The sequence below is a fragment of the Enoplosus armatus genome, chromosome 15, assembly GCF_043641665.1.
Source record: "Enoplosus armatus isolate fEnoArm2 chromosome 15, fEnoArm2.hap1, whole genome shotgun sequence".
In the NCBI taxonomy this organism is placed as follows: Eukaryota; Metazoa; Chordata; class Actinopteri; order Centrarchiformes; family Enoplosidae; genus Enoplosus; species Enoplosus armatus.
Window position 1 is genome coordinate 14,479,032 of NC_092194.1, and position 13,279 is coordinate 14,492,310.

Sequence of the window (13,279 nt, forward strand, 5' to 3'; positions counted from 1 at the left end):
CCAAAGAATGTGGGAGCTTGACAAAACTTTCCACATATGACACCTCAAGACAATAAAAAGCTGCTTACTTGAAACAATAGCAGACCAGCTCTGGGTAAACTATTGACAAGTGTAGTGAGTAAACTTCCATGGGATAATATTGAAGAAGTTAGTTTTTGAAAGAAGAATATACTAGTCTATCAGAATAAATCTGAAATCATTGCAGCTTGACCTCGATAAAGTCAAAAAATTGATTTATTCTAAACAAATTGGTACTTAATATGATAAGAGAGACAAAAGTGATGATGTTAGGAACTCACCTAGGGGGCAGACAATTCATTAATCTTTATTCAGAAGCTGTCAACAAGTGACATCCCTGTAAACAGTTAGGGATACCGTTAGTTGATATCATGAAATACTTTGGCACCCGCACCGTCATTTGATGTGTACAGTGACATATTTGGGGGCAAGGAAGAACTACAGGCCTGCTCGCTTGTATTGCACACTAGCTAAGTTTCAAAAAGCGAATATGGCATCCCAAAATATGAGTGCAGAGGATATTATGGATGAAGACACATTTTACAGTGTTTTGGCTGACTCAGAGGTTCAGCCGCATTCATTTGAGCCAGAGTATGCTGCCGAAGAAATGCAGCGGAGAGAAGCCAAGGCGGCGGCTGCATTAGCCACGCAGGACGATGTGGCCTGCAGGGACCATCCAGAACCTGAGCTACATGGGAGCGACTGGCGGTGCCTTTGTCCTCCGATGCCAACAGAAACTGAATAATTCTGCAACAATGAATTTCAGCGTGGGCAGTTTTTGGAAGGATTTGGGGGTTGGGCATCAGAAGCTCATGCACAATGCATCCTGGTACATGTAGGCACTGAAGGCACGGCTCCACAAGCAGGAGAACTCAGCTTTTGGCTGTTGGATTGGTCAGACATGAATAGAGCAGGACGAAGTGGTTACATTTTTCAGACATGTTGAGGGAAAACAGATTTCTTTCTGTCAAACAGCAGCTGAATCAAACAGGAAATTACCTGAGAAATAAAAAGAAAATTAAAGATGCCATTTTAAAGGTGAACTCTTGTGATTGTTGTATGTGTATTTGTGATGATCTTCATTTTCAATATATGACTACGTATTTACATAGATCTTTATTTTGTGAATCTATTCAAGTGTGTTAGTGTGTGTTTGTGGTTGTTTTTTTTTTTTGGAAGACCTCTTGAAAAAGTAGCTCAAAGAGGTTTCTATGTAACTTTCTAATGTAATCATTGTTTAACAGCTCCACATGTACAATGGGAGTCATTCCAACGATAGTCTGGTTTCCTGTGAGATTTGGGGGGGGGGGGGTCCTGAAGAGGGTCCATTGGACCCCTCTTTAAACTTTACACCCTAATGAGCATCAGAACCTGTGTAAGGATTCAGGAAAGGTTCACTGTAGCAGTATTCGCCTACATACACAGTATTAATTAACTCGAACTCATAACAACAAAACTCTTCTTAAATGGGGTTCAAGAGAAAAACTTCCTACACTTCAATTTTCACAGTGAGTGACGAACTATCAAGGGCTTCATCAACACTCCTCATCTGAAGAGGCCAAATCTCTGAATTAATGTCCCCACATCTGCTGACGGGGAAAAGAAAAAAAACGACATATTTTTTAGGGGGAAAAATCTATAATTTGCCCCCCAACACTGACTTTGGCTTTATTTCAGGGCTAGCGGAGACTAATGACTGAGGGGATTTTCGGCGGGTGTGATAAATTACCAGCAGGTCAACAACAATTTAACTGCCCACAGAACTTTGTTTCTAGTACAATTTTTCTAGTGTTAGTTTTTCATTGGATTTTTCAATATTAATAGCCTGTTTTTATTTAGCTTGTTTAGTCTAATTTGCTTGTTTACCGTGTAAATCTTAAAGTTAGGCTCATTCCTAAATTTGGATCACATACGCGCCCAATAAATGCCACCCAAATTCACTTTAGCCCAGTTGTTTACGTCTGCAGGTACATTGGTATTTTTATTTACCACGAAGTTGCCTTGCAACAAGCAGACTAGTTTACTCTCTGGATCCCAGCATTTAAATGCAGATTCAAACTATTGAGCATTTGACCCGTCGGCTGTCATTCACAGTCAAATTGCAAAGTTTCACATAATGAAAAAGAAAATCGTGCGCGCAATGAGCTGTCTTTATTTAAAGTGGAGGAGGAGAGAAGGGGGGTTATCCAAGGTGTTTGAGACAGATGAGGGAGGTGGGGGTCGGGGAGGGAGGAGGAGGCAGGGAGGGTAAATTGGGCGGACACATAAAAACTGCAAGGGGCCATAGATGCTGGATCATTTGGAAAAGTCTGGCCGTCCTGAGCACCGCCCGCCCTCACGAGCTGTACCGGAGACGGATAGGAAACCCCGCTGCAGAGCCCGAGCGCCGGCCCTCGCTCCGACCCCGTCTCCTCTCGTCCGCGCAGAGGTGTCGCTAAAGGATTTACGAGCCAAAAAGGCACCCAACTTCTCCTTTAAGGCTCATTTTGGCGTTTTTCGGCTTTACGCCTGGACTGCCTTACCTTCCCTTTCACATTCACTTCAATCGAGGATACCTGTACCTCTACTGATGGTAAGCGCTCATCGACTGGCACATTCACACATAGCAGATATTCAGCAGCGCAGCTTTTAGAGACGGAACCTGTTGAATAATTCAGAGGGAACTTCGTTGACAGTTTGTGACTTTTACTTTTGGTCTTTGGTGCTTGTTCGCGTTTAACCGACTTCACTGAGAGTTTGGACAGCATTCCCGGTAGAAATAAACATGGATACATGCCCATAAAAATCTTACAGTCTTCCTCATTGACATAGAAACGGAGATAAACTGAAATAAAAGTGTATTTGGGGACGAACAGCGCAGTAACCCTGGTGGAGCTCGTAGCAGGTTAAAGCCTTTTGTGCCGGAGAGTTTAGCACTGACAAACCAACACAGTGAGGTCATTTCCAAACAGAGCGTCCAATTTCTCTACGCGTCTCTTTCTTCAACACAATTAAATGATTTACTTTACGCCGATTTGTAAGTTTCCCCCCCGAGGTTTGGCACAGATTCTGCCCGATTAAACACCTGTATCTACTTCGTGTCATCCCGGTGCGTAATGTGAAAGATGGAGATGAAACAGCTCCGAATTTAAGCGAGAGTTGGAAAAACATTGTTTATTTCTGAAGCTAATTAAAATTCCAATTAATTTCAGCTCTGCATATATGTTTTCAAGAATAACTCATGCGTAATTAGGGCAGATAAAAAACGGCACATTTACGTCCATTTATGACAAAGTCTGCAAAAACATTACAGTGGGCTAACAGATGTGATCCCGGTTTGTAATTGTTGAATGACGTTGAAACACAAGGGCTCACGTGTTTTCACCTGTTTCGTAACGACACCTGTTTTGTAACAAATGATTATAAAGTGCCTTTTAATACAGTAAAGCTGCAGCAGAGAAAACATTTTGCGGCCTGCAGGCGCATGGCGTCCTTGGCACACTCCTCTACTTTTCAACTCAGGTTTCTCTGCTATCGTGCAGAGAAACAGGGTCGCCAAACTGTGAGTGAGAAAGCGTTTTATATTTACATAATTATATATTTATTTAAAAGAAGACCACGTGCGTCTGGCTAAGAGAGGCTCAATTTCTTTTGGTCGTTTGAGGAAAGTATTGGCCCAGGTGTTGATGCTAGTTGATGTTTTGGAATTTTTTTTTTTTTTAGTTTTTTAGTTTCGTTTTTTTATATCATTTAACACTCTGTAACCTCTTATGCAAAATCTCATGAAAAGTCATGCAACTCATCTTTATATCGGAGTTCTTGCCTTTCAGAATATAATACAGCTAACAAAACCATTAACCTGGTTTACAGTGATCTCACTGACTGTGAATGTTCTCACTGTTGAACTGCTCACTCCGAGCAAATAAAATCCCAAACCTACACTATTAACAGGGCTCTGTTTCATTTCTGTCAACACAATTGAGGATATTGCATTTTGTCGGGCACACTGGCCCAACGTGAAGCCACAGTTATTATTTAAAATCCCTTCAACTTCAGTTACAGCCCACTTGTTATGAGGAAGGTAAACAAACCATTAAAATTATTCTTTTTTTAAAGAAGGACTTTTGTAATTTTTACTTTGTTGCCATTATTTGGAGCGGCCATCTGAATCCTTAACACCCAGAATATGAAGTGTGATCTAACACTTATTAGCACTAACCAGAGAAGGACATTTAATATGAAATATGGCAGCTGAATTCAAAACACAATTCCCATGACTATACATGTGTTGGTAAACTGATTATTGGCATCTAAGATGATAAAAATCAGGCCAGAGATTTGGCTGTTCCCGTGCTAACCTGTTGCCCTCCTCCCTCCCGCCTTCCCGTCTTCCCTCCCACCATCACTGTCAAATTCCTCAGGAAACACATCTGAAGAGCCATGTGCATAGTCTGATCACATTATCTCTGGTCAGAGAGAGAGAGAGAGAGAGAGAGAGAGAGAGAGAGAGAGAGGCCAAGGGGGATCGAGCAAAGCCAAGGGCAGTTGACTGCTCCGGCCTAATTGCACCCTGGTCTGCGTTTGTTGTTGCAAAATGTTTCTCTGTCGGTCACTCAGTTCAAATGTGAAGCTTTAAAAAACATTTTCTGTTCATTTTTAACATTTTGGTTGACCTGGGAATTCTGTTCTGCTGCCACCATTTGATCAAGACTAGTCCACAATGCTGATAAATGTGGTGGAAAATCATTGAAAAAATGAACAGAGTTTAGTGTAACTGGGAATGTTTTGCTTATTTTATCACCACTGGTGAAAACAGGCCAGCAAAGTGAACGCAATGACTTTTTCCAGAGTTGAAAGTTACTCCCTGTCTGCCTTACATCTTCTTTCATCATCATCGCACCACTTTGAGTGTCTGTCTGTTTTAGCCTGCAGCTTTGTCAGTGGCTGGTTACAGTTACAAGATGTTCTGTATGGTCAGTGTTTTTGAGTGCTATGAATCCCTGTAATCATGGGAGAGGCCCTCGCTGTACAATGAACGTTTGTTGTAAGAGATGTGCACACACACACTCACTCACTCACACACACACACACACACACACACACACACAACTTATCCCCCCACCCCATGGGTAATAGAGCTGATCATGTTCTGAACCCTCCTCTCTCTTTGCCACAGTTCTCACGAACATACAAGCGGTGGCACACACTTATGCACGCGTACAGACACGCACGCACACCGTTTAGCTCACGCACGCACACACTGCACATCACCCTTTCTTCACACACACTGGATCTAGTGTCATGACCGAGAGAGGGGGGTCAGTCGGAGGTCAAAGTCTAATGCTGTTAGGGAAAAGATCCTTGATTGCATGTACAGTGAGCCATGCAGGGGCCGAGATAATCGCAACCCAGACATGCTCACACACAAACACACACACTGTATGTTGCGCACACACACACACACACACACACACACACACACACAATGTGCCTGTTAATGTGCATCCTTACTGTGTAGTAATGCTTGGGTGCTCTCCAGTGGAACAGGCTCCAAATGATTACTAAGGACCTAGTTCGATGCAGAGCACCGGGTAGAAATGTCTGCTCTGTGGAGCTGTTGTTGTGGTCAAAAATTCAGTAATTTTATTAGTGTGATTCAACAACATTTAGCACATTTAAATGACGTGTAAAAGAATTGAATCATTAGAACCACATTGCTGTGCTTGTTAAACCCACCAGAAGGAAAAAGGCTAAGAGGAATCATTTTTTAAAGATTTCTGTTGGAGAAGCTGCTTCAAAAATGTTCATATTTTAATAAAAGTAGTCTTTCTTGGATTTTACTCCAAGAAAATGTCCCTGATGTTGTGGTTATAGCAAGATTAAGAGCCAAATACGGCATACAAAAAAAAAACCATACACACACCAGTGATGAATGTACGACTCTCCTGCCGATGACAGTGATGTCAAAGAGCAGAAGGCCTGTCATCAGCGTCACTACAACCTGTGTGACCCCTCAAGTGGGGGGAGTGTTACTAAGAGATGAGCCCCTTTCGATATGGATGTATTTAGTTCCTTGTGTGAGGAGGGATAAAGGTGCACCGAGTTCACTTGGAGACGGTTTCTGTAAGCAAACAGCCCTCTTGTTTTGAATATAGACTTTTTACCACTCCTGATCAAAGTGGTGTTATCAGCTCTTTGGTCCGTGTGGGAACATGAATGGATAGTTTCAGACTTCTTTTTAAATCTAATGTTTTTTGCTCATGGAGAATAACTTGCCAAGCAGCTGCTTTTGAAACAGGTTTCTTATCAATTTCTGGAATAGACATAATAATGTAATGAGGTGTGTTTTCTGTCTAAGGTGAGTGTAAGGCATTAGGGATCTGCTGTCTGTGTTGTGGCACATACCTCCTTACATTCCAGTTACAGTAAATAGCTAGCTTAGCCCATGAGCCAAAATGATAAGCCTTAAAGAGACACTGGGTCTCTTACCCACAGACACTGACACAGATAGACACCCATGCCCTCTGCTACTATTCAAGTAAATAACATGTAACAGCCTCAGGTCTTTGTAACTGCATTCAGTTTATAACTTCCCTGTGTTTTTATCTTTGTATCTTTCAGGAACAGGGTCACTCCAACGTTCTCCTGCAGCCGCCCAACACCACCTAACATTTCCTGGAAGAACGTGTCCATTGCCTGCTCCCAACAAACATGGACTGTTTTCCCATGCTTTATTTTCTGTCGGTAAGTAAGTGGACCATGCCATTTCAATTTGTGGCATGTGACACGTTGACGCATCTCACATTTCTTCCCTTTCCTTTCTGGTCTCTGAATCACTGATTTATGTGGCTTTTCAACTGAAAGTCCCTATGGGGTGTTGGGCAAAGGCACTTGCATGAGGAAGAGCTTTTTTCAGTTAAATGTGTGGCACATAGTACTTGGTTTGCCCCATGGCTTGTTAGAGGAGACTGTGAGGGACTGTGGCTCCTTATCGAGTTAAGAATTTGCTCTGACCCCAGGGCTGCCTCTTTTATTTGTCTAATCATAGTGGAGGAGGGAGGAGACGAGGGGGAAGGGAGGGAGTGAAGAGGAATGGCCCTCAGATTCCATTCAAAAAAAGTTGGGTTCTTGAACCAGCTGTTTACCTTTGGAGGATGTCGCCAAAGATAAACTGCAAGTGGTCTATCTGATCGGGGACTGCTTTACTGTAAACAAGACAGACCAGACTATTAAAACCAATTAGAGTCTGCCGTCAGTGGGAACAGTTAGAGAAGAGAGTGAAGAGATGTAGAAAAGAGAATCTTTCATATCAAATTAAATCATGTTTAACTGTCACATGCGCAAGTGAAATTTGTTTGTGCCTAGCTCCAGAAAGCAACTAATAGGAAAAAAATAGAATAGAATACTGTAGAATAAAATACACCAAACAAAATAAAATATTTTACAAAAGTACAATATATCTGTACATTTCAGATAAATGAAACAGTGAAACACTGAAACAGTATGACCATGGATGAGTTTCAGAAATCTGAAACAACATAACTGGTACATATGTCACATAAAATATTTTATGTCAGTTAAAATGGAGGCCTTACTCTCCCTGCATCTTTTTTGTTTTTTCTTCTCTTCTTCTCTGCTCAGTCCTTTCCTAATCTTTTCTCCCCCTGTGTAATCTGCTCCCTTCAGAGACATCATGATTCCTGGTAATCGAATGCTGATGGTCATTTTAATATGCCAAGTCCTGCTGGGAGAGAGCAACCATGCTAGTCTGATACCTGAAGAAGGGAAAAAGAAAGTACCGGGCCTGCAGGGTCGTTCGGCCGCTCAGAGCCATGAACTGCTGCGGGACTTCGAGGCCACGCTGCTGCACATGTTCGGCCTCAAGAGGCGGCCGCGGCCCAGCCGCTCGGCCACTGTGCCTCGCTACCTGCTGGACCTCTACCGGCTACAGTCGGGGGAGGCTGAGGAGGCCGGAGCACATGACATCGCTTTTGAGTACCCAGAGAGGTCAGCCAGCCGGGCCAACACTGTGAGGGGCTTCCATCATGAAGGTAAGAAAATCATACGTAGGGGGAAAGTAAAAAGCACAAAAAAATAAAGAGGAAAATCTTCATCAGTAGGAGGAGAGATGATAAATGCATCACGTCAGCACAGAAACATTACACCATATCCATGGTCATTGTTGCCAGGCATTCCAATAATTCTGGTAGTAATGTATTTCATTAGCATGGGCGAGGACTGCTAAGTATTCAGGGTAGAAAAAAAAAACATTTCCTACATCCCTTGAAACATGATTATAAGGCAGCTCCACCCATCTCACCATAACCAAGGAATCTAAGGATGTGGTCACCAAACACTGTCTACAGAGGGGCAAAAAAATCTGCTAGACAAGCTCTCAAGAGCCTCATTTGACAAAACTCTGCATGTTTGGTTAGCAGCTGAAGGAAAAATCATACCTTCATATTACAGACTTACACTTCTCACCCCACCCAGCAGAACATGGCTTAAAAAAGCCCAGTCTTGGCCTGGAATTGGAGTGTGCTCTTCTCTCATGACTCCAGTTTATATGGAGGGCTCTTTTAGAAGGACCTTCCTCAACATGCAATTATCTTTAATGCTACTCTGCACGCTTCTAAATAAAGCCCCTACTGCCAACAATGTGGCTGCCGAGAGCAGACGCTGCAGCTCTCTGAAGAGATGGAAAAACAGTCTCAGAAGCTGGTGTGATAGAAGGACTGGAACGTTAGAAGGGTTTCTGTTTATTGTGACTTGGGTCTGCTTAGTTTTAGCGACAAATGCAGAGGTTTCAGTGAGGCTCGGAGAAACTCCAGGGCGACTGATCTGCTAAATGTAAGATGAGGTTGGAAAGCTACACTGAAACAATGACGGCTAAATGCTTGAAAGCAATCTCTGGCGGAGAGGCAGAGGTGATGTACACAGACTAAGCAAGTGAGGAAGCGATCTTGTAGCGTGGTGAGCTTTAGGGCCACAGAACATGTCTGCCCTCAGGGGGAGGAGTGATGAGTCAGCCTTAATGGGGCTCGTCAAACACCCTGCTAGTGGTAGCACACGGCAACACGCACTTACACGGCAACGAACCAAGACTAGTCAGGAAGAAAGAGCACCGCCGCTGGAGGAGGAACCTCTGCTTGTGATGCAATGTGTGTGTGCACGCATATGTGTGTGTGTGTGTGTGTGTGTGTGTTTCTACTGCTCTCTACAGGCATTTACCCTCCTTCTCCTTTGCTAAACTATGTTAATAATACGTTTTGAGTGGGAGTGCTCGCTTTCATGGAAGCACCATTGTGCAATTGTGTGATTTTAGCTGACTGATCTGTCCAAAACACTGAGAGGTATCACAATCTGCAGCAGATGGACAGTGAGGTGAGGAGACGTGTTTACAGGCGACGTGAACTGTGCAACCATTCATCTTGAATTCAGCATGAAAGATGTGTTTTCTATTGGTTGCGTGTAACAGGTGACATCTTCCTGTTTTTCATTCATTTCAAATGAGTTAAACTACAAAGCAGACAGCACAGAGTACATGAGAAGGTGTGTTTCAAATTTTGAATAAGCTTTGGTTGAGGATTTAAATACATTGCATTGCCTCACAAGACCCCCTTTCCCATGGGCTTCAGATAAATGAGATTCTACCATGTTGTCTGACTCCTTAATGATTATTCATGATGAAAATGATAAACGTCTTAAGTGAACAAACTGCAGAGCTAATCAAAAACACAGCAGGTTTTAATAATGAGAGCCACCTGGGTAAGATTAGGGCCTGGGTGTGAAATAACAGGGGTGGATTGAGCAGGAAAATAGTAGACACAACATTCCTTTCCCCAACAATGGTGATCTTGCCAGAAATCTGCAGACTGAGCGTGGAACAGGGAGCCTCCACTGTGTTTATACTGTAGCTGTGGTACGTTAATCACCACCCTCCTTGTAATGCATGTTTCAGCAAAGTGCTCACAGAAAGGCATTGAGAGAAGGGCAGGATAATCCTTATAGATAGATAAGGAAGCTGGGACGCTATATATTTATATTCCTGGATACCCCAGAGGCCTTGAAATGTGTGCATAAACATTATTTTGTGTCAGTTTAGCCATGCTAAGAGAGAGGAAGTGTGAGTTTAGCACAGCTCAGTGCTGTGTTTCATAGTTTTATCTGCTGGTACTGCTGATTTGAAATATTGGAGGACAAAGAACGCAGTAGTACAGATGAACAAGCGATACACTATCTTCATGGAAACTCAATATCTGACTACTTTTACAAGTTCTGAACATTAAGGAATTATGCAGCTAATCAAACTTCCCACATGTCTTCTCTTTTTCAGAGCACATTGAGAGGGTGCATGAGCTGGAAGATGGAGAAACCATGCCCCTTCGCTTCCTGTTCAACCTCACAAGCATTCCAGAGGATGAGCTGCTCTCTTCCGCCGAGCTGAGGCTCTACCGTCATCAGATTGATGAGGCCATCGCCGACACCCTCTCGGATGATCAGGGGCTTCACCGGATAAATGTGTACGAGGTGCTGAAACCCCCACGGCCAGGGCAGCTAATCACGCAGCTCTTGGACACGCGGCTTGTGCGCCACAACGCGTCGCGCTGGGAGAGCTTTGACGTGAGCCCTGCCGTGCTGCGCTGGACTCAAGAGCGCCTCCCAAATTATGGGCTGGCTGTGGAGGTTCTGCACCTCAACCAGACGCCCAGCCACCAGGGCCGACACGTCCGCGTCAGCCGCTCGCTACACCGGGAGCCTGGCGAGGACTGGGAGCAGCTACGCCCCCTCCTGGTTACCTTTGGCCATGACGGGAAGGGTCACCCACTGACCCGCAGGACCAAGCGCAGCCCCAAGCAGCGGGGCCGTAAACGCAACCGCAACTGCCGGCGCCACGCACTGTATGTGGACTTCAGCGATGTAGGCTGGAATGACTGGATAGTGGCGCCCCCTGGTTACCAGGCCTATTACTGCCACGGGGAATGCCCTTTTCCTCTGGCGGATCATCTGAACTCAACCAACCACGCCATTGTTCAGACACTGGTGAACTCTGTGAACAACAACATTCCCAAGGCCTGCTGCGTGCCAACAGAGCTCAGCGCCATCTCCATGCTCTACCTAGACGAACATGACAAGGTGGTCCTAAAAAACTACCAGGAAATGGTAGTGGAGGGCTGCGGCTGCCGCTAACACGCAGACTAACTAGAACTTGGACTTGGACTGCCGACTTGAAAAAAGCAACATGGACGCTAAAACAAATCAGAAGGTCTTTACTCCCAAAAATGTTCACTTGGACCCTTATTTATAACTTTTATGTTGAGGTGTATGTTTGTCTCACTTTTTTTTGTTTCTTTGACAATATGATCATATATTTTGACAAAATATATATATTTATATCTACATATTAAAAATAAATTGAGTCCTTATTTTAAACATAAAAAAGCTGTACAACTTTTCATAATGTACATTAGATTGTATAAGGTTTTTTTATTGAGAAAATAGTAAAAACAATCTAAAAAGTAAAGTTTATTTACTGGTAATATTTATTGCTTTCATATTATATACATTTTGGAGAAAAAAATAAAAACATGAATTGTTTCCAATGACACATTCAAGCAGATCACAAGATGCACCCTTTGTGTATTTGCGTAAATAAGAGCACTGCGTGAATTTTGTCACAACACTGATTTTTTTTAAGGAATCAGTTGAAATAATGAGAAATGTACATTGACTTTAATTAACCTCTTTACATTAATATTAAGCTAATGATTCTAATGAGCCCCTTAAAACAAAATATATTTTACCGTCTTGTAAAATTTCTGTAACAACTATCTGCTATAAAGGGGGTTGTAAAAATAAAAGTTGACAGTAATCATCCGTTACTGTTTTAACATGAATTTGGATTTAAATTCTCAGCCTGATACTCATCCTGATGGCCTTTCAAATGTGTTCAAATCACTTTTTAGCTAAAAGAAAGATAAAAGCAGAGAAATCTTTCCCAAATAAAACTTGTTTGGTTTATTATCCAGCATCTCACCAGCTTTGAATGATTACACACTTCATCAAAGAAAGACAAATAGTGGAAATTATCACCCTGCGGTTCTACATTTTCTCAATTTTCAGTGACAGAAGCTGTTACAGAAATGGTATGCCATTTCAAAGCCAGTAGGCCTTTGGGTTAGGGCCTTATTGTTCTCAAATTTCACTTTTATGTCAATTAGGCTAACATGTGGTGGTTGGACACTCGCTAATCCAATTGCAGCCGGGGCGGGTTGTTGAGCCTGACTGTGGGAGAGTGATTCTATTGTTCTTGACGTCCCCACATTGGGGGCATGATTGTGGCCGATGCGTCCTGCCCTGATACAAGGCGGCTGAGTCCTCAGAAGAATCAAAGGTTAGACGCTCTGTCTCCTGCCTTTGTCTTCGGCGGCTCATGCCGGCAGAGCAAAGACGCCTGTCTCCAACCTGTGCCCCATCACACAATAGGCTTCTACATCACTTATTTACAAGCTGATGGCTGGCCCAAATTATATGATAATGTTTAGAGAGAGCGACTCCTTTGAACTGCTCTGGGACATTGGCTGTGCATTGTTTCGCAGAGAGTGCCCTGTACATCATCGTGTCCTGATGTACAGGGTGCAAATATAAACAATTATTGAGATGGACAGTGTAATCTGCATTTAGAAGGGTTTACTTTAACACTTTAATGTGTGAGTTAAAGAACTACAAATTTAGGTTTACATTTAATTGGTGTTAGGACAAAGATATTATTTTTTTACTTGAAATATTTCTTGACTGGTATGTTACAACATTGGGTGATTTCTTTTAATGACAAGTCAGTTTTTCTTCTGGAGCATGTGCAGGCCCTCAGGCCCTCTAATGGCCGCCGGGCTTCTCTTTGATGCCTGCATATCAGCGTCAAAAGCAAGGGAGACCGCTAAAGGAGGAGAAGACGGAGAAGAATTTCATTTTGAAGTGGCTGAAGGCAGAGGAGAAGGGGCTGAGGGTGGGAGGCACATGTATGTGTGTGTTCGGGAAGAAGAAGAAGGGGGGGGGGGGGGGGGCTTTTCAGCAGCTTGACAGTGCAATTACAACAGTTCAACTGATCTCCCCCTGAAGATAACATCAGCCAGTTATGGTAATTGTCTTGCCTGTTCATTATCCCACTACCCTCCACAAAGCGAGGATGCATGCTTATTAAACGGCCCAGAGAGGGACGTTTATATAAGGTCAGCTCACCCAGTGAGCCTGCAATTTAGTCCACCAGCCAGTCAGCCTTGAG

The 13,279-nt window shown here is 43.2% G+C and overlaps 1 protein-coding gene across 1 annotated transcript; it reads left to right on the forward strand.

Moving 5' to 3' along the window:
* The first annotated feature begins 2,342 nt into the window (after window positions 1-2,342).
* bmp4 (bone morphogenetic protein 4) lies at window positions 2,343-11,994 on the forward strand. Its single transcript, XM_070920051.1, has 4 exons — window positions 2,343-2,590; window positions 6,619-6,741; window positions 7,684-8,048; window positions 10,334-11,994. The coding sequence occupies exons 3-4, from the start codon at window positions 7,691-7,693 to the stop codon at window positions 11,185-11,187; spliced, it is 1,212 nt and encodes a 403-aa protein (XP_070776152.1). The 5' UTR covers window positions 2,343-2,590; window positions 6,619-6,741; window positions 7,684-7,690; the 3' UTR covers window positions 11,188-11,994.
* Window positions 11,995-13,279: the final 1,285 nt, after the last annotated feature.

What these genes read in the sequence shown, in the direction of transcription:
- bmp4 (XM_070920051.1), top strand. Translation starts at nt 7,691, where the DNA reads ATGATTCCTGGTAATCGAATGCTGATGGTCATTTTAATATGCCAAGTC. An exon ending in GAGGGGCTTCCATCATGAAG is followed by an intron (nt 8,049 to 10,333) that starts GTAAGAAAATCA and finishes TCTCTTTTTCAG; the next exon opens with AGCACATTGAGAGGGTGCAT.